This window comes from Herpailurus yagouaroundi, unplaced genomic scaffold, assembly GCF_014898765.1.
Source record: "Herpailurus yagouaroundi ecotype Mexico unplaced genomic scaffold, PumYag 77, whole genome shotgun sequence".
NCBI lineage: Eukaryota > Metazoa > Chordata > Mammalia > Carnivora > Felidae > Herpailurus > Herpailurus yagouaroundi.
The window spans coordinates 48,846,269-48,874,085 of NW_024412388.1; the positions used below are offsets into that span (position 1 = coordinate 48,846,269).

Consider the following 27,817-nt stretch of genomic DNA (forward strand, 5'->3'; position numbering starts at 1 on the left):
GGCCCAGAAATCTAAGGGCCCTTCAGTATTTCCCACAACTCTTTCTCCCTAACACCACCACCCTATCCATCACCAAAGCCTCCTGAACACCTCTCATATCTGCGTACATCTCCCTCATGTATCACCGCCACCCGGATGCCTCCCTGGACCTCTGCACCTGGCTCCTGCCAGACCGAATGCCGGTGCTTTAGGAAAGGAGACTGCAGGGTCCCCGCGGTGTGGCCCCAGCCTGCCTCTGGGTTCTGTCTCCTCCACACTTGCCCTCACTCCATCTGCTCCAGTCACACTGGCCTTCTCATTCCTCAAGTGTGTCATTTTCTTTCCTTGTAGATAGTTCTGTTCTCTGTTGGATGCATGCTCATGCCTGTGCATCCTTTTACTGTCAGCCAAGCCATTACATACAGTATACATGCATGCATGCATATACCAAATTACACATACATACATATCGTACATAATGTGAGGCGACAGAGACCCAGGAATGCCAAAACCCTCCCTTCCTTGCCTCTCCACACCCGGAAACCCCATACCCCGGGTCCGGAGAGAACCCTCATCTCTCAGATTCTGACTGCTCTTTGACAGAGGAAAGATCTAGAGACAGCTGCCTACACCACCCTTCTCACACAGCTTCTCCTCATGCTTCTGAGCAGAGAGGGCCACAGCAAGAGGCTGTGGACAAAGGTAATTTCTTGTTCTCTACTTGCCTCTGACCTGACAAATTATTTCTCAATTATCTCAGATTAATTTGGCTTTTTCAAATAAGCCTGCAAAGCTTTCCTGCCTAAACTATCAAACCCAACGTCACCTGTCGGTCTGGTCATATCCAAAGACATTCATTCAAATAATTTTTGTTCTTTCGGGTTTCACTTTCACGGGCACAGAGACTAGTCGGGAAGGAATAAGGGCAGAAGGAGAGGCGGGGGGCGGGGGGGGGGGGGACAGATGGTGAGAGAGAGAGAAAGAAAACCTCTCAGAGTCTCAGAGCAGTTTGAGGACATTCACAAAAAGAGGTCCACTCCCTCTTGCCACCACCCCATAACACTTTTCCTGACCCCCTCAGGAATCTCTCTTCCACTTACCAGCCCTCTGGAATAAGGATTAGGCCACCTTCCTTTCTTAGCCATCATTTGGTCTCCGGTGAATTTGACTCAGCCCCCCACCTTTTTTCCCCACCCCTTTTTAACTCATGAGAAGGAACTGCAGCCTGGGAGTCAGGAATCCCAAGTTCTAGTTCAAGGTTTGGCATCCATTGATTTTGTGATCTTCCGTAAGTATTGTCGGTGTCCTCCTCTGAGGCATTCTCAACGCCGTGGCATTTCACCACTGAATCCACCGTGCACAGAGGTAACCAACATTTGTGAGCACTTGCTTCATGCAAAACGTCATCCTAGGATTAACGATCCCTTCTCCGCTCCCCACCCCTGCAAAGGCAGATGGTACTCCCGTTTTACAGAGAGGGAGGATACCACTCAGGAAAATTAAGAAACCTGCTCAGGGCCCAGACTGGGAAGAGAAGAGGGGGGTTTCAAACCCAGGTCCCAGGTCCGTGTCTTTCCAGAGCTCATGAGCCATCACACTAAGCCGAGGCCCAAAGAGACTGTAGAAAAAGAAATCAAGATAACTTCTTACAAAACGACAAATAGAGCTCACCCTCTTCATTCCTGCATTATGCAGAAGGCGGGATGCCTTTCTTGGATTTTTTTCCTCCATGCGCACCTCTGCTTGGGAGCCGGGAAGAAGGAAAGCACACATTGAGACTTCAGGTAGAAATACGTAAAAGCTGGAAGCCCAGGACCAGAGGACGGAAGAGGGCAGGGAAGGCTGCGGCCCCGCGCAGGTGTCAGAGCATCCCCAGCCCAAGCCCTTTGATCTGCAAGGAGCAAACTGAGGCCAGAGATTTACAGAGTTTGAATTTACACCTTTTGCAGATGGAGAGAAGGGCCTAGAACCCAGGTCTCCTGACTCCACAGAATCGCCCACATCTAATAAGTGTCCTCCATTCAGAAAGAAGAACCTTCAGAACATCAGTTCGTACCTACCTAAAAGCCACACTGAGCTATGCTAACAGGCTCTGCAAAAAATGTTCTCACGGCAACTCCCAGCTGAGCACACAAAGAAGCAGGTCCCAAGGAACACTGTAAGGATTGTCTGAAGGGATCTATGCTGGTGAGATTACAAAAATCATAATATACGAATAAATGAACATATGGAAGAAATCAGCAAAGCCCTCTCCTCCTTCCCATATGTAAACTCGGCCTTCGCCTAAAGTCATTAAGCAAACACAGATGCGGCCAACCCAGGCACCAGATGGCAAACGAGAGTTGGAATAAGTGGGAAAGAAAGCTTTCAGTGTTTATTCAAAGAAGGGAAAAAAAGCCATGATCCAAATTGCCGCAGTTTCCACAGAATGGTCACCTGGGGTCACCAAGGCCCAAAGGTGACCAAAACAAAACAAAAGAAAAAAACCAGGAGTGACCATGATTGGGAAGTGGTAGGAAAACCACCACTAACTTCAGTGAATTGAATGCAGCGTCAGAAAAATGTGACAGTGCTGGGAAATGAAGGAAATAGTTAAAGAAAAAGGAGCAGAGATGGACAGGGAACAGAGAGAATTCAGCTTTGGCTACACTCACATGTGCCAGGAGCTTTGTATCCTTGGGCTGATTTAACGCTCACAATGACCTATCAGGGACTGGCCAAATTTTCTAAATGAGTAAGTTTTACAAATGGACCAAGAGCTCATCGATGAGGCTCTCCGGTCACATCAAGAATTCCAAGCTAGCTGTTTCCAGTGATTCCTGGGCACCACTCCCTGCTTTGCAGCTCTGATTTCTAATTGTTTATCCTATTGTCAGACCATGTAATATTTGACACAGCAAACATGGCCCTGGAAAGATTCCATTTATCCCATCATCGCTGAGCGTTAACTATGTGCCCGCCGCTGGGAATACGCATGGGTTATATCCATGTGGCACTCACAGGGGAAGTCATGTGGCGCTTTCTCCCCCATCTGCCCATACCGCTGGGTATAAATAAAAAGGTGACCTATTCAGGTATTGCCTTAAGGAGAAGCCAGAGCAGACATGTAGAGTGAGGAACAGAGCATGCCTGAGAACTCGATTCCACTGTTACTTCACTAAAGACACCCTTGTCTTTTCCTTACCTTAGCTCACTTCCTCTCTTAGCATGTGCATGTGGGATGAGCTTCTCTAATGAAAATACCCAAGGGCATTCTTGCTTTTAAGTGTGTATGAACTTCTTTTTTTAAATTTGTTTTTAATGTTTATTTATTTTTGAGAGAGAGAGAGAGAGAGACAGACAGACAGAGCACAAGCAGGGGTGGAGCAGAGAGAGAGGGAGACACAGAATCTGAAGCAGGCTCCAGGCTCTGAGCTGTTAGCACAGAGCCCAATGCAGGGCTCGAACTCATGAACTGTGAGATGATGACCTAAGCTGAAGTCAGGAGCTTAATCTACGGAACCACCCAGGCGCCCCAAGTGTATATGAACTTCTGTATCAGAAGTAGAGAATTCTAATAATGCTTCGGTCTCAATTAAAAGCTTAAGTGAATATTAAAATATGCCCCTGCCCCCACAGTTCAGTCAAACTGTTTATTTGCTCGTGGATGCATCAGTAGGGTGGAAAATGCTTTCAAGCTAGATGGACGTGTCTCTTGACTCTACCACTAAATATGTTGTCTTGGGCAAGCCACATTACTGCTTTGAGTTTCAGTTTCCTTGCCTGTCAAACAGAGTTAACATGCATTTTGAAGGGCTGGTTTTATTTTCCTCTTGCCCCTCGTCTCTTTCCCCATGGCCAGTGTCCACATGACCGTTTTTTTTTTTTTTTTAATTTTTTTGTCTTACCGAACCTCAAAGCAGGATGAGTTCAGCTTTCTTTTTCTTTTTTTAAAAATTGTTTATGTTCTATTTTTTTACATTTGAGAGAGAGAGACAGAGACAGAAAGCAAGTAGGGGAGGGGCAGAGAGACAGAGATGGAATCTGACACAGGCTCCAGGCTCTGAGCTGTCAGCACAGAACCCAACGCAGGGCTTGAACCCACAAACCGTGAGAGCATGACCTGAGCCAAAGTTGGATGCTTAACTGACTGAGCCACCCAGGCGCCCTGAGTTAAGGCACTTATCCCTTCCTAAAGGCCACTGAGCTCTGTAGTAAAACACTGTACAACCATAAGGCAGGCTTCTGTCATTGTATATTGTCCCTGGACAGCCTCTCTTACCCTGGTGTTTAGTTGAGTTTGGCCAATGGGAGGCACCAGCAGGAGCTTGGAGGAGATATGGAAGGTATCCTTTCTCTCCTTGCTGAGCTGACATAGGTTGACTGATCCATCTTCCGTGGACCACCATTCCTGCAGGTGACCTTCCCCCTGCATCTTTCTCTCTGGGTGTTGGAAGTCTCTCCCTCTTGTTACTCCTGCCAGGGCATTAATGGTTCCCCACTATTGCTAGTCATGGGGTACTTGTTTCTTTTCCTAAACCTTCCTTTAAACAAATCCATGATTAAGCTTTACCTCAGTTACCCAATATGAGTGTCCAGCTGTTTTCTGATGGGAACCTAACATGTCAGCTCAATTTCCCATTTTCTATAATAACTACATCAAACCTCCCCGATTCCCAGCCGTATCTTTCTTCTCATATTCAGACATATGACCTACTTATTCTCAGCCACCATCCACCTTGAAGAAAAAATAGAAGCCATTAGAAAGACACCTGCCATCACATCGCACAGCTTATGTCCAGCGATGTGCTGCAGCTGATTCACGACTGGCATGAGAGCTGACCACGCATGTCTCTTCTCCACTCCGTGTCCAGGGATATCACATGAGTAGCTTCCTGTGGGCCACAGAAGAATTATTTACGCTCGAGAAATTGGCAAATGCTACATAGTAGGGCTATTGTTATTATTATTTTTTTGGTAGAGCCAGTTGCTAACATTTATCAGCACACCATTGCTTATATCCCGACTCAAACTTTGTCTCCTTCATATTTATTATAATGGAAGAGCCTGTTATCAGAGGATTCGCCATCCCCCACTGCCTCTGACAGCCCACTCAATCCATTGTCCTCTCTTACTCCTGTATATGTGGTAGCTCCTTCTCAGCACCATTTACACATGCTCCAGACTTGTCCCGTCCAGTACGGCAGCCACGAGTTGAATGTGGTTATAGAGCTCTTGAGATGTGTCTGGTCCAACTGGAAATGTGTAAAATAGGCACAGGACTTCAAAGAGTTACTATGAATAAAAGAACATAAATGTTGAATAACTGTGCCGATCACTCGTGAAGTGGTATTTTGGGTATAATAGCTTAATTAAAATGTCATAAAATTAGTCGTTTCTTTTCACTTTGTTTTAAGTGGCTACTAGGAAATTGAAACTCACCTAACTCCCATTATTTCTTTTCGACAGTGCTACTGCACACGCTCTCCTCTTAATGAAATCCCTTCTTCTACCTGTCAGCCCCTCCGATTATTATCTTCTCACAGTCAAAAGTGTTGTAAGAGATGGCTGTCCTCACCATCCTGATTTTCTTGTCACTCCCCTCTGCCTCCTTAACCAAGGATGATCAGCCCTTTACATCCACAATTCTGCCCAAATTGTCCTAGCCTAGGTTACTAATGCTAACCTAGGCCATTGCTCAACACAGAGGGCTTTTCAGTCATTATCCTGCTTTATGTTTAGCAGCATTTTGCAACATGGGACACTCCTTGCATTGAAACACTCTTCCACTGACAACATACATTCGTGATCTTCCTCCCGCTGCTCTGAACACTGCTTTCCAAATTCACTTGCCAGCTCCCCTCTCTCCTCCTCCCAACCCTACACGTTGGTCTTCTACAGGATTCCGTTCGTCTCATCCGCTTCTAAGAATCCATTTGCTATCTGCATGTCAGCAGCTCTGCAGCTGTCCACATCACATGTCCACTTAAAGCGCTCACCAGCATCTGAATATAAATATGTTCAGATTTGCACTCATCATCTCCACCCTTGCCTGCAAAACCGGCACTGGCTCAGTCATGGCACGATGTGTAAATGGCGCCACGTCTACTTAATCTCTCTTGCCAGAACCTCAAGGACCTTGTGAACCCACCTTTGCTTTCCTTTCCACTTCAGTCTCTCACAGTCACTTTCTTTTTTATTTTTTTTTTATTTTTTTTTTCAACGTTTATTTATTTTTGGGACAGAGAGAGACAGAGCATGAACGGGGGAGGGGCAGAGAGAGGGAGACACAGAATCGGAAACAGGCTCCAGGCTCTGAGCCATCAGCCCAGAGCCCAACGCGGGGCTCGAACTCACGGACCGCGAGATCGTGACCTGGCTGAAGTCGGACGCTCAACCAACTGCGCCACCCAGGCGCCCCTCACAGTCGCTTTCTCAACTGCATCTCAGGTCTCTTGAATTCTTTCCCATGGCTGCAATTACACACTCACCACCCTAGTCCGGGCCACCATCATCTCTCTCCTGGACCGCTCCAGGGGCCTGCTGAATGGTTTGCTTGCTTCCTCTTTTACCATTCTCTAATCTACCCATCAGCCATAGTGATCTTTTTCAAACTTGAGTAGGATCACTCTTGCTAAAAACCCTCTAGTGGCTTCCCCTTCACGTCAGCATAAAGATTTACAAGGCCATCCAAATTCAGACTCCTGCTTTCAGCTGTAGCTCCATCTCTTGTCACTCTTTCTGTTCATTCCATGTACTCTTGGATTTCCCTCAGTGCTTTGAATGCACCATAATAGCTCAACTTCAGATATGCATCCCATCCCGCTTAGATCCTCCTTTATCAACATTCTTTATGGAGCCGGTTCCTTTTGCACTTATAGATCATTCCCTAAGCGCCCAGACTAGCTTTATATATCTCTGACCCTCTCCTATAGCATCTGTATTGCTCTCGTAGACTCTTAAGCTCCACGAGGTCAGAGATCAGTGCTGTCTGGCTCAGTGATGTATCCACAGTATCCACCGGCCTAGCACAATGCCTGGCACATAGTAACCACTTGTTAAACCGTAAAGCTGATATTATCTGGCTCAGACTTGCCAGTTTGTAGAAGATGAAACTGGGATCTAACGAAAGGAAACAACTTGTTCAAAATTATAGAGGCTAGACTAAGGTTAATGCAGGACCAGAGCCTCCTGATTTCCGGATCACTTCTCTTTCCAGTACATCATGTGCCTGTCTACAATTTGGTAACCAGAGAGAAGCGGACTGAACTCCCTACGTCTTGTGAAAGCCACAGCAAGCTCATATTCATAAACACAGCTGACATGGTTGTTGTTTTCTATGTTTGTTTTAACCAGAAGGCCTAGAAGTCCAGTCTAAAAATAAACTCCATGTTTCTAAACCTAGAAGCTCCTGAACTTTTATTCCCAACAGCCCCTATTCTACTCATCGTTCATCTTCCTTCCACTGATGAACCAGAGGCATCAGCTGGTGTTCAGTGTTGGATGGTTTCTTCGTTCTGTACTCTTTGTCACTCTGTGGCCCAGGCAGCATATCACATGTAGCAGAAGATTAGGAAGTGCTGTCTTTAAATAGTAGCACGCAAGAAAATATTGCAGGGTCTTACAAAGTGTGGGGGTGGAGATGGATATAATAATTATAAGAATAAAAATAACCCTAGGGGCACCTGGGTGGCTCAGTCGGTTGAGCGTCCCAACTTCAGCTCAGGTCATGATCTCACGGTTTGTGACTTTGAGCCCCACGTCGGGCTCTGTGCCGACAGCTCGGAGCCTGGAGCCTGCTTCGGATTCTGTGTCTCCCTCTCTTTCTGTCCCTCCCCCACTCATGCTCTGTCTCTGTCTCAGAAATAAATAAACATTACAAAGTTTTTTTAAAAAAGAATAAAAATAACCCCAATTTTTAAGCTATTACGTTGTGCCAAGTACTAATTTAAATGCTTTGCATGCATTTTCTTTTTTATCTCAGTAACTCTATGAGTAATTATTTCTATTATTTCTACTTTGCTGATGGGTCAACTGAGGCACAAAGAGGTTCGTAAATTGGCCATTCAGTTAGAAGAGCCAAGGTTCCAATCTAGTTGGTTCAGAGCCCATAACCATAACCTTAATTGTGACAGCCGACAATGAAGAATATGCTGAACTGGCAGTTAGAAAATAACCAGAAAAGTTCAACTGAGGGAGATCCCATAGTTGCTGTATAGATTCCTCCTGATTCATTCATTGTTTCATTAATCCATGTACTCATTCATTTGTTCATTCTCTCAACATGCATTTACTGAAGAGTTACTTTATATCAGTTATTAGGAGTACTGATAAAAATTGATGGCCTCTGTCCTCTTAGATCTTATAGTCCAGTTGGGGAGACGTATAAGTAAATAGATGTGTATCCTGCTGTGTGATAGGTGCTAAAATAGTGGGAAACCTTAGGGCATTGGGAACAAAGAAAAGCTTATAGACCAAATTAAAAGGATACCACAATTTATCCAGGACTTGCATTCCACACCTTGCACTCTCTTTCTGGTTTCTGCTTCCTCCCTACCTTACTGGCCTCCCTGTTTCCCTCCAGCCTGTCTCTTACTTTGGTCTTTTGGTGTCCCCCCACCCTGGCCACCTGAACTCCTGGCTTTTGATAGATCCTCTCTCCTATCTCTTCCCTCCTGAAGTTGGTTTGAAATGAATTCTGTCTTTGCCAGAGGGACTCCTGTACTGCAGACGGTCAAAGGCCAGCCACAGAGGCTAAACCAGGGTATCCAGAACCCACCTTTAATATGACTTTGGCCTAGGAAAGTTGGATATCCAACACAGGGAGCTTTAAAGAGTATGGAGGAATGGATGTGTGGATAGATACCCTGTGTCTTAGATAATTTGGATATTTACCAGCCTAAACACAGAGAAATTGAGTCAACATTCTTTATAGCTCAATCATTGTGCACTGTATTCATAGCACCATGTTTTGATCCTTTGCTACTAATTGTGGTTCCTGATCTGTTCGCCAGAAAAATCTTTTCTGTATGGAATTAACTTTGAGGCAGGCAGTGTAAATTTCTAAGATGTTTAGACCCTGAGAACTTTAAAGATATTGCACTTTCTCGAATCGCAATGTCCCATTGGCTGCTCTGTCCTAAACAAGATTTCTTTCTTATAGCCATGAACAGAGCATATCCTGGCCAAATGATTTTTGTGAATTAGAGGTACCAAATGAATTTTGCAACTAAGAGAGTATTTTTGGAGATTTCTGTTTGTCAACATGTTTGATATAATAGATGGTAGATTCTACCCTCACTACTGAAGAAATTAGACCCAGAAAGGGTCTGTGGATTGAAAGAAAAGGAAGGGGTTGAGAATCAGGAAATTACCATGAGGTGAAGGAGTACATTTGGTAGGAAGGATGGAACCAATGAGAAAATTGGACTGATGTGCAGTTGAAGCCAGAAAATGGCTGTTAGGGCATTGGAATATACATAAGTGTAGCATTTCCAGTAGATGATACGTTTCAGAGTGTAGCTGTGGGGATGGGTGCTGGAGTAAAGCAAAGATGAACCATCCTGGAGTTGGGAGCATTTTGAAACCGTAATATTCAAGCATTGGATAGGTCTTGTAAATAGATGTTTCAGTGTTCCAGGATAGTGACAGATTTCCAGGTAGATGGGGACACTAGGTGATCAAGGTCTTAGCTTCATTTAACATAGGGATGCAGGCAAGAGGCCAGCAGTCACAGCAGTGAGCTGCACAGGAGGTAGGTACGATTGTATGTCTGTCATCAGGTGGTATAAATCTCAGAGGAGCAGAGCTTTTTGCTTGTAGATGGAGGAATAGTTGTCTGGAAAGGATTATGCAGAGCCATGTTTTGACTCCCAACAGCCCCCGAGCCCACCCACTCTACCAACCGGAAACACGCACCCAAGTATATGCTTGTTACCTCTTGGCATTTTTAAATAAAGCTTCTGGAAGAGTAAGGTTTGTTCCAACTGATGGGCAAATAGTGGTAGTAATAATAATAATAGCTGTGTACGCGTAAGCATTTAATCCACAAAACAAACCAATAAAATAAGTATTAAAACTCCCATTTTCAGAATGAGGATCTTGAGACTCAGAGTGCTAAATGGCAGAGCTAGAATTTGAATTATGGTCTCTGTATCACTGAAGCCTTTGTTCTGCAGTGAGTGGTTAAGAGTACGGGTTCCAAAGCTGTGCGTTTTCCTCATATTTCTAGCGGAGATATGAAGCAGGTCAAGTGTTTAATACATTGCTGGACCATAGTTAGTACTCAATAAACGTGAGCTACTACTACTGTTGTTGTTGTTGTTGTTGTTGTTGTTGTTGTTGTTGAGTTATAGATATTGTCATGTCAGTTCCAGCCCACTGCAGAGCTCTCAGCCAGAAGTGGCAGGACTCCTTTTCCCCAGCCAATAATAGATTCTTAGATGGGTAATGGGTTGCAGTTTTGAAGTCTGCAATGTCTGATGCTTTTAGTAAGAAGCTTGATATTTTTGCTTTCGGAAAACCCGTAAGAGGCGAGTCAAGCTCAGGTAAATAGGATGAATACTTGCTCCCCTATTCATGTTTGGACCCAACCCCCTAGCAGCCGGGCCATATATTAGGACCCACCCTCAGAATATTGCAACAATGGTAGGTAGTCTTTCCTGTTGTAGAAACACTCCCCTGGGCCATATTTGCTGTGACTGAATTTGGAATGACGCTGCCCCTTGCTGGAGAACCACAGTGGGTATGTTTCTTCTCAGGGTGGGCCTAGTAAAACCCTAATAAAATGTACCACGGGGAGTAACTGCTTTACTTGTCAGCTGAGAGTTAATCAAAAAAAGACATGTGTATCGAACCACCAGATTGCAGACCTGGCGAGACTTTAAAGATAATTTAATCCAACCCCCTCATTTTACTGATAAGGAAAGGGAGTCCCAGGGAGGGGAAAGGGCTTACTCAGGGTCATACAGCTGGCAGTAATTTTGTTTGTTTCAAAATTAATATGAACAGTCTTTCTATACATCAATGAATCCACTTTCCTGCCTTTGTAAACACAATAGAATGACTGTAATTGAATTTGTCTTTGACAGTGGAGAAAGCAAGCTTTTAGAGTTTTACACAGCCCCAAAGTCATCAGGGAAAGATAAATTGTCATGAACTCACCTGAAGATCTGCCTATTGACTGACTGTGAGCTCCTCAAGGAATAGGCCTAGTATTATTCATGAGTTAAAGCAAGTTTTAAATCCTGCCTAAGCCACTTACTTATTAGCTTAGGCAAGTCACTTAACCTCGATGAGCCTCTGTTGTAAATTCAGATAATAAGACTTTTGTTTCAGAATGTTTGTGAGCATTGAATGAGGCAATATATACACAGTGCCTTGCTAAAATAGGAATTCAATAAGTGTATACGTTCAGCAAACGTTTAACTAATGCCCTGCTAAAAGCTAGGAATACATCAATGAATAAGAGAGCCAAGGACCCTGCTTTTATGGAGCTTAAATTCAGGAAGGAGGAGTAGAGGTGAGGGCCACAGAGGAAGAGGTAGACAGTAAATGAGGATGCAGATAAATTAACAGTAATAATTTCAGGTCATGATAAGTGCTACGAAGGGTTTTAAAGACAAGCAAATGAGATGATCTGATAGAAGATGTTTGGGAGAAGTGGATATTTCAGCCAAGTGGCCAAGTCTGGCTTCTTTAAGATTATATTTGAAGAGGACCTAGGGGGACCTGGGTGGCTTAGTGGGTTAAGTGTCCAACTTCGGCTCAGGTCATGATCTCACGGTTTGTGGGTTTGAGCCCCACTTTGTGGGTCTGAGCCCCATGTCGGCTCTGTGCTGACAGCTGGAGACTGGAGCCTGCTTTGGATTCTGTGTCTCCCTCTGTACCCCTTGCCTGCTTACACTCGCTCTCTCTCTCTCTCTCTCTGAAAAATAAACGTTAAAAAAAAAAATTGAAGAGGACCTAAATCATATGAAAGATCCAGACAGTCAGAGATCCAAGAGAAGGGCATTCTTGGGAGAGTAAGAGCAGGCAGGACCCAGTTTGACATGTTCAATCAATAGCGAAGATGCTGGTGGTTTCCAGCATGATCAGCACAGTGAGTGAGGACAGGAAATAAGGTTGGAAGCAACAGCACAAGCATGATCTCCAAGTTCTGGGCCATTCTGCAGAATTTGAATTTTATTCAAAAAGCAGTGGGGGTCCATTGCAGTCGTTAGTAGTGAGAGTGACTAATAGAGGAAAAACTAAAGATTTGATCTTTGTCCACGATTCCTGGCACACGGCTCCTAAGATCCTTGGAATCTCTGGCATGAAAAGAGTTCTCTTTTGTATACTGATGAGATGACTGGCAGCTGGTGGCCAGGGGCCACAGACAGCTTCTGCATGGGCTGATTGAGTCAGTGGCCAGTGATTTTATCAATCAAGCCTATGTAATGAAACCTCCATAAAAACCCCTCAACAACAGGGTTTGGTGAGCTTTGAGTGGCACACCCCGAAGGGCATGGGAGTTCCACACCCCCCCCCCCATCCCTCAAACCTTGCCTATGTATCTCTTGTATTTGGCTGTTCCAGAATCACATACTTTATCATAAACCAGTAATAGTAGTGAACGGTTTTCTGTGAGCCATTCTAGCAAATTATCCATCCAAGAGGGGGATAGCTGGTCATGGGAACCTCCAGTTTACAGTCTATCAGAAGTACAGGAGAGTCCTGTGACTGGCATCCAGAGTCAGAGGTAGTCGTGGGGGACTGAGCCCTTAAACCTCTAGAGTCTAACACTATCCCCTGTAGTGTCAGAATCAAATTGAATTCTAAGACACCCAGTTGGTGCCCGGAGAGGTAGAAAATTGATTGGTGTGAAGAAAAAAACCTACACATTTGGTGTCAGCAATACTGTGTGTGACAACAGCCCCAGGAGACAAAATCTAACTTACCTCATTCATTGATTCATTCAGCAAACACTCATGGATTACCTATTCTGGCCAGGCACAGTTCCTAGTACAGTAAATGAATCAGATAAAAATCCCCGGCCACATGGAGTTTGCATGCAAGTAGGATAATAAATATGTAAAATTCGTGGAGCGTTTATTCACTGTGTGCTGGTAGTATTCTAAGTGCTTTGCCTGAAATACCTCATGTGATCCTCACAGCAGTCTGATGAGAGGCGTATTATTCCCATCCCCATTGTCAGAAGAGGAAACAGACGTACAGAAGTTAAATCATTTGTCTGGGACAATCTAGCCAGTCAGTAGTAAAGCCCAACTTCAAACTCTGGCAGTCTGCTATCGTCAGTCGATCATTTTAATCCCTGCACTACCTTTTCCCTCCCTGACAAATCACTGGGACTGGCCCTGCTGCTTTTAGGGCACCAAAGTAGAAGTCAGGAGACTAGTTAGGATATGGTGGCCAGAGAGTGGGGTGCTGGAATTTTCAGCCGTGCTGCAAGGAGGTATTGTTATTCCCACTTTACAAATGGGAAAACTGAGGCTTAGTTCAAACGTCTAGTGAGTTGGCAGAGCCCAGATGCAATCCCAAGCCCACGTCAAAAACCCCAAAATCTTTACATGAGCGTCTCCATTTCCTGCAGAACACCCCCTCCTTTATGATCAGGAGGCTGAATTGAGGTCTATTTGGAGTCGAGATTTCAGAGCTGGGCATTTGCATTTGCTTATTTCTTTTTGGTAGGCATTGTATAATTGGAAATTAAATATAAATATTCCAAGAATACACATATACATGTACAGTGTTGTTTCTTTGACCTTTTACAGTTTTTGCTTTGGTAGATAGTATACGTAAAGTGAAATGCACAGATCTTAAGCACACGGTTTGATGAATTTTGGAAACTGTATATGCCCAAGTAATCACCACCCCATGTGGTGAGTAGATAGGTAGGTGGATGTATTGACATATAGGTAGGTAGAACTTAAAATTATAAATGAAGTGCAAGTCTTCACATCATGGTTAATAGTTACGTCTTCTCCCACTCTTTCCTTTCTCTCATCCCTCCTTGCTTCTCAATGGACTTTGTTGTCATCAATGCATGGAGGTTACACAGAATACCAGGTGCAGGTCAAAAGATGACTGTATGAAAAAAGAAAAACAAAACAAAATAAATAAAAGAACAACTAGCCATTTCTTCATGTTTGCTGGAGGAACAAAATCACATTGCTATACTTTCTGTTTTTCTATGGAGGGGTCATGTGCCTCAGCCCACACATTACCATGTGAACTTGTTTTCCAGTAAAATGACTCAGAGTTCGTCAAGAAGGCAGATTCATGTATTTCAGAGAGCTATGTGTCAGCATCTCTGGAAAAAGGTATGGTGTACTGTATTGGCATATCATGCGTGAGTGCACACACACACACACACACACACACACGGCTTACTCATTTTCAGCCAGGGAGCTCACACAATTAATAAGCAGCAGAAATGGGATTGGAGCTCAAGCCTAGGGGACTTGCGGGCCAGGCTTTTTGCATTACAGGGAAGACAGGAGCATTGAGTCTGAGTGTGAGGCTAAGCAAAGGTCCAGAGTCAGAGCTGGGGGCTTGAATTCTGGCTCAGCTACATATTGGCTTTATGACCTTGGGCAGATTTCTTACACTTTGCTCACTTCCTTGATGCATAAAGTGGGCATAGATGACAATATCTATGGCTTAAAGTCGTGTTAAGGATTAAAAACGTCCCTTACATAAAGCTAGTAGCACAGTGGGCAGCATAGAGTAAGCACCTGGGAAATGTTGGCTTGAACCAGTAATAAGGCAATGGGAGTTGTCTGCTAAATCAATGGGTGCCACACTTTTTGGGTCAGTTAAAAAAAAAATTTGAGCTTGGATTCTTAACACATGGAAACTTACTGATGCAGAGGCATAGATGTGTTCTACTATGCTTGTAGATTATGTATACTGTAAAGTAGATGAAATATAGCTGAAATAAAATATTTTTAATACTTGCCTATCATGACACTTTCATACTAACACTATGCAGCGATACCTAAAGGTATATTTTATATCTACGGCCGGGTGAGTTTCTAATGATTTTTAGTGTTTTGATGATTTCTGGATGATTTTTTATGTGCCTGTACATCTATATCTAGATAATTTTGATTTCCTCCCAAGTCTTGTCTTACCTGACCAGGTCTTCATTGCTCTTAGATTCTAACATGAAGAGGCTACTACCGAATAAAAGTATCACCATTTTCTTATTCCCTGAGATCTGAATTCTCACCATTACCTTTAATTCATTGACTGAATGTTTTTCAGCCACCTGCCCATTTTGCAAAAGTTGGTGTAAATAAAACCAGGCAATACGTGTAAAGCCACTAACCTGGAACATGTAAATGACGACACGGAGCAAGTCCTTGGATGCTGGGAACCCCGGGCTAGCACCCTGCTGTCATCCCCTAGGTGTTGTAGAGATCCCATATTTCTTTTAAGAAACCTCACACATCTTACATGATTCGTGTCTCTCCGATGTGTGGACCAACTCACCACCCTGCTGACAATCTGCATGTTAAATGCTGGTAAAGCTCCACTAATTTCTTTAGACCAGAAATCGTATAAAGGGCACTTCTAATGTGTTCTCCTGGAATCCTGATGAATCATTTCGTGCACTCCTTGGAGTGCAGGTGTACCATTTTAGAAACACTGGCTTACCTGATTTGACATTGCCCCTGTGATGCAAGCCCTCACCCTTTCATTCAGCGACTCTGCAAATATTAACCAAGCCCCTGTGAGTACTAGGACCGTGCTAGGCTTGACCCCTGCAGTGCCGCGGTTCTTGCCTTCGGGGAGTGTGCAGTAGAACCCTCACCAGGCTAGATCCTGATTATTCTTCCCTGTGGACCATGACTCTGGACACTGCCAGGCTTGCAGTGCCCTTTGGTACCTAGGCCTGGATTATCTGACAGCCTTCCCGAATTCTTAAAGCCTGTTTTCCCTCCCCTGGCTAGGGGAGAAGGTACCAGTTCCTGCATTCCTCCGATGGCTGATATCAGTGCGTCTGCCACTCACTGAATGCCCATCTTCGTGAGTGCTGAAAAGCCCCATTCTTCCCAGCCTAATTTCCCTGGATAACTCACCCCAGGGTAGCCTAAAGCCCTTTGCTAGCTCCCAAGCCAGGCCATAACACATGAGAACTGGGTGTGTCCTGTGCCCACACAGGCCTGGTGATTGCCAGTGCTGCAGCCGGAGAAGTGGTGAGCAGTGTGTGTGGACTGGTATCTCGGCCTTGACACGGCAGGGAAGGGTCAAACCCCATGAATGCGGTCTTTCATGACCATGGTACAGGGCCCCCATTTTTTCCTACAGAAAGCCTCCACTTGCTTTCAGAAGTGACGATCCAATGTGAACTTTCATGGTTTATTTATAGCGCTGCCTTATAGAGAGAAAGAAAAGAAGTGATTAAAATGTGCTTTTACAAAATATTTTGTTTTTAAAAGGCTTTCATTGTGTGGGCAAAAAGGAAAGAGAAAAGTCACTGCATTCATTGTGCTGTCTAGACTCTCAAACAAAGAGGGTAGCGTGCTGCAAATTAAGATTGTCCAGCTCCTGCCTGCCGACAAGAAGTATGAATTTTGAGGCCAACTTCAAACAAACCCTTTTGAACACCAATCCCTTCGGGGGGCGGGGCCGGGACTATATTTAGCACGTGTCAGCATTCCCATAATAAATTCATATTGTTATGCTGTGGTAATTTCCAGATCTACTGCAGCCAGTGGGTTCTTGAGGTTTTGGCTTAATGTTAGTTATTTGGAGAAATTAGAAAAGCCAGCAGTGCTGTTTCTGATGACAGCAGTGATTCTCTGGGCATTCTCCATATTGGGTCCAATACCCGTAATGAGGCCTGCCTCCCAGGAGACAGGGGAGAGGAGCACGAGTCCTTTTGAGTGCCTATGTAAGCATAACTTTTTTTTTTTTTTTTTTTTTAGAATGCAGTATTTTTTTATCCTTAAATGATCAAATCCACAGATGTCACGGTAGAAAAATTAGAAAAGAGAAAAAAAATTACCACCCATGCTCATGAACCTGTTAATGTTCTAATATATTTTCACCCACTGTTTATTGTGCGTATCTAACTCGTGTTTAGGACAAACGTGATTCTTGAGACAGAAATGAGAAACGACGATCTTTTTCACTCCCACTGCCCCCTAACACTTGTGCAGCGGGGCTAGTTTTTACTCTGCCCTGGTAGTTCCGTTGCTTTCTTAGATAAGTACACAGCCAGCCTTGGGTAATACAAGTTTTATGGTCTCCTTAAGTTGTGAGACATAGCCCAGATTCAGAAATTAGAATATCAAGGAATATATAATAATCATTACATGAGTTTTTATCCCAAGATAAGACATCTCCCCACTCCCCAGCAAGGGTCTGCTGCACATGACAGGACATAACTGTGATCAGTGTTCTCTCTTCCTCATTCCCTCTCCTGCATATTTGTTTTTCCTCTTGTTCCTAGTTAGAGGGTGGAAGGGAAGAGAAGTCAGGGGTGTAGAAAGTTCTCATGTGATCAGCTCCCTTAGCCTACTAGGTGTTTGTAGCTAGGCTCCATCAGAGATTTTTTTTTTTCAATTTTTTTTAATGTTTGTTTTTGAGAGAGCTCAAGTGGGGGAAGGGCAGAGAAAGGGGAGGACAGAGGATCCAAAGCTGGCTCTGTGCTGTCAGCACAGATTGGGGGCTTGAACTCACAACCCGTGAGATCATGTCCTGAGCCTAAGTTGGACGCCTAATAGACTGAGACACCCAGGCACGCCCATCGTAGAGATTTTTTGGAGATCCCCCACTTTTGGAAACTTCTCATGTATAATATCTTGTCCTTGTTAATGCTACTCTTCAAATAGACTGTTTACTCTTCATTCCTTAGACATCCAGCAGGGTCATCTGAAGCTTCTTTATGCAGACCCGCTCTGCCTCATTGGACAGGATATGAAACAATCCATGACCGCTTTCTCACACGTGGGCCACCTAGGGTTCATGGGAACCAGCCATGCCTTTTGGAGTCTGACAGACTCTGGAAGTGCTGGCTGATTCCAGTGCTGGCTCCTTCACTTCTACACTGATGCTGCCCACCAGCCCTCCTCTTCCAGACGGGCATCTCACTCAGTCCCCTGTGTCCCACAACCTCAGGGACACATATCAGGTTCCCTGTTGTTCTCATTGAAGCCCTGCTCTCTTGACTTCTGAAGGGGGGACTCCTCTCACCCTTCCCCTGGAAGTAGGCCTCATACACAATAATCCAGCGATTCAGTCTTAAACTCTCTGCCCTTCCATGTGGATGAAAGTTCTAAGAGTTGATTAATGGGTCCTCAACCACCTTTTTTTTTTTTTTTTTCCTTTTTCCCACCAATTCTTCAGGGTGGTCTGTTTCCAGCTCACTTTGGTATCTTATATCTGTCAACTTTAGATCTCAGCCAAAACTTCCATTTGAGCATTCTGTCACGTGTATGACCCTTAAGTTCATTCATCCCATAGACATTCCCTGAGTGCACGATACACCAGATGCTGAGTCTGGTGGTGGGAATAATTATAACAGTTCCTGTCTTAAGGAGCTCAGAGTCTAGTCAGGGAGGCTGGTGTGCTAACAAAAAATTGTGGTGCCATGTCATAAGTGCTATGATAGATGGTAGCACAAGTTGCTGTGGGAGCAAATAATTCAGTCTAGGTGGGAGGTAGGCCACAGGGATGAGTCAGAAAAAACCTCCTCAGTGGAGTCAATACCTGAGCTAAGTTTAATGTTGAAATCTATACTTTTTAAAGAAACCCCTCTTTTTAAACCTTTAAAATCTCTAAGCTGGTGATCTCTGAGCTCTCTGCAGCTGGTGTTTGTTTCTCAATAATTAATTTTATTTTATTTTTGAAGTTTATTTGTTTTAAGAGAAAGAGAGAGAGTGCATGTGCACAAGCAGGAGAGGGGCAGAGACAGAGGGAGAGAGAGAATTCCAAGCAAGTTCTGCGCTGTCGGCCCAGAGCCCACGCGGGGCTTGATCTCACAAACTGTGACCTAAGCCGAAATCAGGAGCCGGATGCTTAACTGACTGAGTCACCCAGGCGCCCCCCTCACTAATTTATTTTAAAAACAGGCAAAGGTAATGTGAAGAAGGGAAGAAAGCCCTGGTGTGTACCATTTGTCCACACAACTGTTTCCCTGGGAAAGGAAAGGACATTTATGGAGCACCCTTTATAATACAAATTTCCTGGGTCCCACCCATGAAGGCAGTTCTGGAATGTCCTCTCAAGTCCAAGGCTCGAGGTCAACCAAGAGGAGTATTTCCTGAGGGCATTTTCAGGATTCCAAAGAGCAAGAGGAGGCAGAATCCAGTCTGGAAGGACTGCAGAGCACTACTCTGAAAGAAGAAGTGAGGACAGAACAAGAGAGTTGGCAATGGAGATTGCTGAGGCCATCTTCACAAGATACGGGGCTTACTTTAAAGGAACCAGAACTTAGTCTATGAAGGAAAATACGGAGTGAGCGGAGCTCTTAAAATATCCTTGTGGAGTGGAATGGCAGCAGTCTCACTAAAATGTGTTTAAATGTTTGTCCCTCCACCAAATGGCCCCAGATTGTCCTTTTTAAGTTCTTCTAATCATGGTTTCCTTTTCAGTAATTTTTCGTAATTTAGAAAATCTCCCCCTTTCTTATGACTGCCATTTTCTTTTGTCATCACTGTGCTTGCTGACCTCGGCATCTCTTATTTCCTAGTCGGCCCTTTTAAATCCATTGAGGATTTATCTAGATAACCAGATAACTCTCAGAATGTTCATGTCATCCTTGGGGAAGAGTTGGTAGAACATCCTAGCCAGGGTAGAAGACATATATGTAAGTGATTAGCAGATGAAAAAGTATCAACTTTCCTAACCCTCAAATAACTACAGAGAAGAAGTTTATCTACTTCTAGCAAAGTGTTTATCACACTCTATTTTGATCACAGTAAATGTCTCTTCCATTCTCTGGTGAGCTCCTTGATTAAAAGGCCCATGCGATCTTCATATCTGTTTCCTGTGCATGTTGAATGCTGCACTTGGTACATAGAAGGGGCTTGGTTTATTTTATGAATATTCTAGGTGCTGAGTTAGCAGTAAGTAGACAGAGCTCCTGGCCTCATGTGGCTTGCATTCTGGTTAGGGCAAGGAGTGGGAGGGAAGATAAGGTGTACATAAAGCGGTAAGTACATGGCATACCAGAAACGAATCAGTGGTAAATAAAATATATAATACAATAATTTATATAAATGTAAATAAATGCATAGAAATAATACATAAATTATTTCTTCCCCTGCTACTATGTAAGTTTCCCCAGGACAAAGGGTATGTCACGTGCAAATCTAGCACAATGCCTGGTACATAGTGAGTAATTAATAGATATGTGGAATAAGAAGTTGTACGTACGTTACCCCAGAATCACTATATCCTCAACAATAAGAGTTCCGTAACTGTTCCTAGGGCAGGCCTATTTGAGGAGATGTGTCATGCCATTGCCTGCCGTCTCCCTGGTCGAGTCTGTTGGACTCCAGAGTTTCAGTTCATTCCATTCCCCCTAACTTTTCCATCACCTTACCAGCGTTGGGAGACTGCCCAAGGAAACCTAACCCTCTCATTCCTATAATGGAGCCCACACAAGCCGTGGTTGATCTTGATGCTGCACGTATCAGCCACGTCCACCTACCCACTGCAATTCACCGTCTGCCCAGTTGCCCCATTGTAAAGACAAGAATGTCCTGAAGTCATATTCCAGAGTTCAAGTAAATTAGACTCAGCCCACAGGCCTCACATCTGTGCTCACAGTGTTAAAGAGTGCTGGAAAAAAGAGCTGACAATGAACTGAAGAGGTCTTTTTTTTTTGTTTTTTTTTAGCCATTTATTTATTTTGAGAGAGAAAGAGAGAGCAGGGGAGGGGCAGAGAGAGAGAATCCCAAGCAGGGTTCATACTGCCAGTGTGGAGCCCGACATGGGGCTCGAACCCATGAACCGTGAGAGCATGACCTGAGCTAAAATCAAGAATCAGACGGTTAACCTACTGAGCCACCCAGGCGTCCCTGAACTGAAGAAGTCTTAAACATGTTATCCTGAAGAGCAGGTGCAAAGTGGGTTCCATTCAGTTATTGTTATCTTGAGTTTAAGTAAACAGTGTACTTAGTCGCTAATTATAATTGCCTTCTTAAGCCCTCCTCTCCAGGTAATGAGAAGGGAAAATAATTTCCTGCTCTTTACAGGTGGTCTTAAAGGTGCTTTGCCTTTTGGGGTTGGTTATGCCCAGAAGCCTTCAGTACTCAGTCATTTACTAAGCCCAGTCTGTTTGGTCATAGATTTAACTTTTAATGTTCATTGGGTTTTATTCTCACCACCAAAGAGAAGTTGGAAAAAAAAAAAATGGACCAACTGAATATCCTAAGGGGGAGTGGTATCTAATTAGAATGTTCTTGCACATGACAAATCACTTTGATTTTAGCTTGCCAACTCAGCTCTTTTTTTTCCATTTGACAGGAGGCAATGTCTAGAATGAGCAAAGTTGGGAAAGTCGTGTTTCCCAGACTTGAGGATAAAAGGTAAGTTTGTATTTTTTATATGCACAATACTGAGGAATGAGGCCATACAAGGATAAGTAACTGGAGAGCTAGAATAAACCTTGGGGGCTTCTAATCCATTTCTTTCATTTAATAGTTGACACAACTCAGTCCCAAAGAGGTGAAATTACTTTGTTACCTAAAGTCACAGAGCAAGGTAGGGCCAGACCAGTGCGTCAAATACAGACTTCTGAACTCTCAGACCACTAATCTTTTCCCTATGTCATTAGCTGCAAGTCTGGTCTTTTGTTCTAAAATGGGGGATCTTTTACATCTTCCATTAAAGGACACAGTAGCATCTGTCTGTCCTTCCACCCTTTGCATCTCTTGGCATTGGGGACTACAACATGACCTTGGTCAGTGTTTTAACCCCAATTCACAAAATACTATTTTACTGAGCTCCTGCTATAGGCAGCACATTATGCTAATTTGCCTGTGGCCAGGGTTTAGAGGGGAATAAGACATAATCTTCTGTATGCACATAGATCATTTCAGAACGAAAGGAGAGGTTCTACAATAGAAGTATTACCAGGTGACAAAGTAATCCAAGGAAGAAAGGAATGTGACCCTGTAGGGGTGAGAGAAAGCTTTTGAGAGGAGACAAAGTCTACACTGTCTTTAATGCTTGAAAGAAATGGTCTCACAGACCAAGACAGGAAAGGACATTCTCAGTGGAGGGAATAACATGTGCAAAGTTATAAAGGTGGGAACAGCTTGCTATATTTAGATAACCATAAACAACATAGAATTCTGAAATACAAAGTGTGAGATGGAGAGTGGCAGGAAGTACAATAGGCGAGAGGGGGATGTGGAGGGGGTCATCTCATAAGGAGCTCATGAGGTTTCCGTGATGGAAACCTCATCCTATGGGCAGACTGGGGACACTGAACTTCAGGCAGCGGTAGGACCTAGCCAGATGCAGATTTTAGAAAGATCCCTGTCAGAGAGTGAATTAGAGGACCCAAGGGTAAAAGCAGAGAGGCCACACGGACGTCTTTTCCATCTGGGTGACAGATGAAAAACACCTATATTAAGTCATTGGCACTGAGTTTAAAAATGGAAGGATAGGGGTGCCTGGCTGGCTCAGTTTGAGAACATGCGAGTCTTGATCTTGGGGTCATGAGTTTGAGCCTCACGTTGGGTGTACAGATTACTTAAAAAATAAGATCTTTCTCAAAAAAATAAAACAATGAAAATGGAAGGACAGTTGTCCAAGTGGCTTTTATAATTTTAGGGATGTGTTTGAAGTTAAGCATAAAAGCAAATCCCACCTCTGTAACAGGCAAAGGTGCTGATCCCACCGAAGAAGCATGATCAGTATTTAACAAAGTTGGAAATGTCCATGGAAAAAGCAACCCAGTTCCTTTTAATGTTCTTAAAGCAGGTTTCCACATGGAGTTGGATTGTTAACCCTCCGAATATAAAGCCCTCCCTGAATTCTGGAGTCAGAGAGGCAGGCCATTTTACATGGGGGAGCTCAAGTCAGGAGCATTGAGAGGTCTGAGTCCCCACTGGCCTTGGAAGTCATCGGCTAGCAGCTTCCTCCTTTTGTAGAAAGATTCTTGTTCTTCATCTCTGCTCTGACCCTCCCAAGACATTTGAGGGAAGTCTATTTTTAAGTTCTTTCAGTAAATCCACATGTTCTTTTGAAAAGCATCCTTAGCTTGTCAGCTGGGAGCCCTCCTCTGGGGAGGCAGCACATGTGGTGCTCTAGCACCATCTACAGGCAGCCCAAGGTTTGCAAGTAGAAAGCTAACACTTCCTTATGAAAGACTTCAGCATCTCCTCAGTACCTCAAGTCACATTACTATCTGTACGAGACGTTTACTTAGGTTTGTGCCCCACAGAAGCCACTGACTGAGTGTGGGGAGAATAAGAAGAGAGGAAATTCAGCTGATTTTAAAATTTAGGACCACAGAGAGCATAATCTAGTGACTCTGGTTCAATATGCTTTTTTCAGAAAGATCCTCAATCTCATCCTTCTACCCAGACCACATTTATCTGTAAACGTAGTCACTTAAAAGTGCCCTGGGGAAAAAAAAAAAAAAAAAACCCGTGCTTCAAAGAGAAGGATCAACAGAGTAAACAGGAAATCTGCAAAATAGGAGAAAATATTTGTGTATCATATATCTAATAAAGGATTAATACATAGAATATACAGAGTACTCTTAAGACTCAACAACAATAGGGGCGCCTGGATGGCTCAGTCGGTTAAGCGTCCGACTTCAGTTCAGGTCATGATCCCACGGTTCGTTGGTTCAAGCCCTGCCTTGGGCTCTGTGCTGACAGCTCAGAGCCTGGAGCCTGCTTCACAGTCTGTGTCTCCTTCTCTCTGCCCCTCCCCCATTCACACTGTGTCTCTGTCTCTCAAAAAAATGAATGAACGTTAAAAAAAATTAAAAAAAAAAAAAAGACTCAACAACAACAACAACCCAAATCAAAAATGGGCACCGATCGTGAGTAGATATCCCTCTAAAGATTACATACAAATGGCCAATAAGCACATGAGGAGATGTTCAACATTGCTAATAATTAGGGAAATGCAAATCAAAACCTACAGTGAGATACCACCTTACATCCATTAGGATGATTACCATGAAAAAAGAGAAAATAACAAGTGTCAACAAGGATACGGAGAAATTGGATCCCTTGTACACCATTGGGAGAAGCATGACACGATGCAGCCACTGTGGTGGTTCCTCAAAAGCTAAAAATAGAATTACCATATGATCCAGAAATTCCACTTCTGGGTATGTACCCAAAAGGACTGAAATCAGCATCTCAAACAGAAATTTCTACTCACATGCTCATAGCAGCATTGTTCACAGTGGCTAAAATGCGGAAGCAATCCATGTAGCCAGTGGCGGGTGAATGGCTAAAGAAAAGTACATACATACAGTGGAATATTATTCAGCCCTAAAAAGGAAGGACATTTTGACACATGCCACAACATGTGTCAGTCCCACTTACAGATAAAGAAATTTAGACACAAATGGATTAAACAACTTACCCAGGGTCACAACATGGATGAACCTTGAGGGCATGATGCTAAGTGAAAAAAGCCAGTCACAAAAGGACAAATATTATAGGGTTCCACTTATATGAAGTACATAGAGTCAAATTCATAGAGAAAGTGGAATGGTGGTTGCCATGGGCTGCAGGAAGGGGGAGAAGGAGGAGTTGGTGTTTCATGGGCACAGAGTTTTAGTTTTGCAAGCTGAAGACAGAGCTGTGGATGGAATGGTGATGGTTGCACAGCAGCGTGAGTGTATTTAATGCCACTGCGGTGTATACTTAAAAATGGCTAAATTTCATGTTGTGTGTATTTTACAATAAAACATTTTTTGAGAAAAGGAAAAAGCACGGGGGGAAAATGTGCCTTGGACCTCAGCTTCCCGTGTGTAAAAAAAGGAAAAATATAGTCTATCCATCTTTTGGTGTTCCAGGATAATGGAAGGATATAAGAACAACATTAATCCCTACTTGTGAACACTTGACAGCTCACAGAATATTTCATGTCTAAAATTCAGTCAATCTGTGACGGAGGTACGGCTATCATCCCTCTTACGGCAGGGAAACGGAGACACCATTTAAAGAAGTTGTCCAGGGGCACCTGGGTGGCTTGGTTGGCTGAGTGTCTGACTCTTAATTTTGGCCCAGGTCATGATCCCAGGGTCATGGGATCAAGCCCTACATCAGGCTCTGCACTGAGCATGGAGCTTGCTTAAGATTCTCTCTCTCTTTCTCTCTGCCCCTCTCCCCGCTCACGCTCTTTTTCTCTCTCTCTAAAATAACAAAAAGAAAAAATTTTTTTAAAGTTGCCCAAAGTCACCCAGACTTCTCTGCCTGTGAAGCCAATACTTCTTCCACTGGGCAAAGAATAAGACCAATGAACAAAGTTGCTGCAAAGTTGTCAGGATTAAAATTGAAAATCTTCAGGGCACCTGGGTGGTTCAGTTGGTTAAGTGTCCGACTTTGGCTCAGGTAATGATCTCATGGTTCATGAGTTTGAACCCCACGTCGGGCTCTCTGCTGTCGGTGCAGAGCCCACGTGGGATCCTCTGTCCCCCTCTCTCTCTCTGCCCCTCCCCTGCTCAGACTTTCTCTCAAAAATAAATATTTAAAAAACAAAATAAAAAATAAAAATTGAAAATCTTCAAGTATGTGAGAAGGTTATTGACCCAAACTCCCTTCAAACAGGTTTGATATTCCAGAATGGAGATATCCATCTCATATAATATAAGAAGTATTTAATGGTAAATTGTCATAGAGTATTGTTAGAAGGAGAAAACTTCTGTCCCCAAAATCATTCTAGGATTAATAAATTTCGAGGCTCATAGAATGGGTTTTAGTAGAATCTACTTAGTGCAAGAGTGTTGATAATGTTGGAATATTAATTTTTTCTAATGTAGTAACCATAATTGGCACTGATAACCCTAAGATCCGGACACTGTTCTCAGTGTTTTTCATTCATTGCCTCATTTAATTCACCTAACAGCTCTATTGAGGTAGATTCTATAATTATTCCCATTTACAGATAAAGAAATTCAGGTACAAATTGATTAAGGAACTTACCCAGGGTCACACATGGCTTGGTAGATCCTGGAATGTTCTGGAAAGAACTCTTCTGGAAGGAGTTCTCAGGAAAGAAGTCCTCTGGAAGGAAGCTGGTTTCCTCAATTCCATGTCAACCCCACCTCATGTCAGCCCCTCCCAACCAAGAGGAGTAAGGACAAAGTTACAAGTGTTCAAGTATAATTTGTCTTAGCTGCTATTATCCCTTTCAAAACCAGGCTGCCTCGTGGCCAACACCACATTCTAACAGGTCCAGGGATAACAAGTCTACCAGGACCCAGATGGAGAGGAGGATGGGAGGGCAAGATCCACCCAGGGATGCCTGGACGGCAGGGCACAACTAGAGGGAAGGCCTTAGTGACATTTTCACAGGATTGTACTCCCAGATAAAGCAGTCTGCAAAGGAAATGTAGGTGTGGAATCCACAAAGGGTGATGAAAATGTTCAGTCTCTTCTCTTTTCGGGCTGTGGTTCTTAAACCAGTCATCAAACCTGGGGCTAGTCATAAATGAAATATTTATGAAAGCTGGGAGTGAGAAGGGGCCTATGTTGAGCCTAAGCCTCTTAGTATGTTATAGTGGAGGCTGTGAAGTCAGACAGACCTCAGTCTGCATTCCAGCCTCGCCAGTCTTTAGCTGTCCTACTTTAGATACGCCTCTCTGAGCAAATGTCTTCCCTTCTACAATGAGGATAATAACACCCCACGTAGGTTAGGGATAATAGCGATGAATCATGCTGATCCATTGCTCAGGATGCTAGAAGCATTCACAAAATGGGAGACGTCTGCATGACCATAAGGGATATATTCCTGTTCTTCTGAATATAAGGGGAAGCTGCATCGCGGTTGTGTCTGAGATCATTCAGCATATTCATTTTTCTCCCACAGATACTATGACAAGAAATACCAAGTATTCCTGAAGCTGGTTGAACACCAGAAGGAATATGCAGCAATCATGAAAGGAGACTGAGCAGAGCGTGCAGGTGCCAGTGCCAGAAGGTTCTGCATCACTACATCAGGGATTTCTGTCTTATATTCAAGACCCTTTTGGTATCACTCTATCATTTCTGTATCGTCTCTTAATAAAGGCAACCGAGACGTGTGCAACCAGAACTAGAGTCTTCCATCCCAAAATACCACCATGATGTAGTTAGCAGTTTGTGCAGACACTACCATAAAGACAGAAGTTTTCCATAGGTTATAGGGTCTCCCATGGGACGAGACCTTGGAGCCCATTCAGCTGAGGGAAAGCTCGCACTGGTTGAGTCACTGTCAGCCATCAAATGAAAGACTTGCATTGCTTTAGGTATGACAGCTAATGTTTATTTTATAGGGTGGCTGAAAGCCTATTATTAACATCTTATTTGGAAATAATTTCAAACTTACAGAAAAGTTGCAAGAATAGGAATTATGCAAGGAACACCCATGCATCTTTTACCTCTAATATATTCACCCCATTGGCTTTACCAATTGTACGTTCTTTCCACACACATATATATACATGTATATGTACATACACACACGTGAATTTTTGAGTCATTTGAGAGTGAATTTCCTTAGACTTTTTTTTTTTCAACGTTTATTTATTTTTGGGATAGAGAGAGACAGAGCATGAACGGGGGAGGGGCAGAGAGAGAGGGAGACACAGAATCGGAAACAGGCTCCAGGCTCTGAGCCATCAGCCCAGAGCCTGACGCGGGGCTCGAACTCACGGACCGCGAGA

At 43.7% G+C, this 27,817-nt stretch overlaps 1 protein-coding gene across 11 annotated transcripts in view; it reads left to right on the forward strand.

Moving 5' to 3' along the window:
* Window positions 1-27,204, forward strand: part of FGGY (FGGY carbohydrate kinase domain containing) — a 427,457-nt gene extending 400,253 nt beyond the window's left edge. For all 11 annotated transcript variants that reach the window (XM_040470413.1, XM_040470412.1, XM_040470410.1 and 8 more), the window contains 2 exons: window positions 21,442-21,503; window positions 26,983-27,204. In XM_040470413.1, coding sequence (XP_040326347.1) covers window positions 21,442-21,503; window positions 26,983-27,064 — 144 coding nt within the window. In that variant the 3' untranslated portion in view covers window positions 27,065-27,204. The remainder of the gene's footprint in view (window positions 1-21,441; window positions 21,504-26,982) is intronic.
* Window positions 27,205-27,817: the final 613 nt, after the last annotated feature.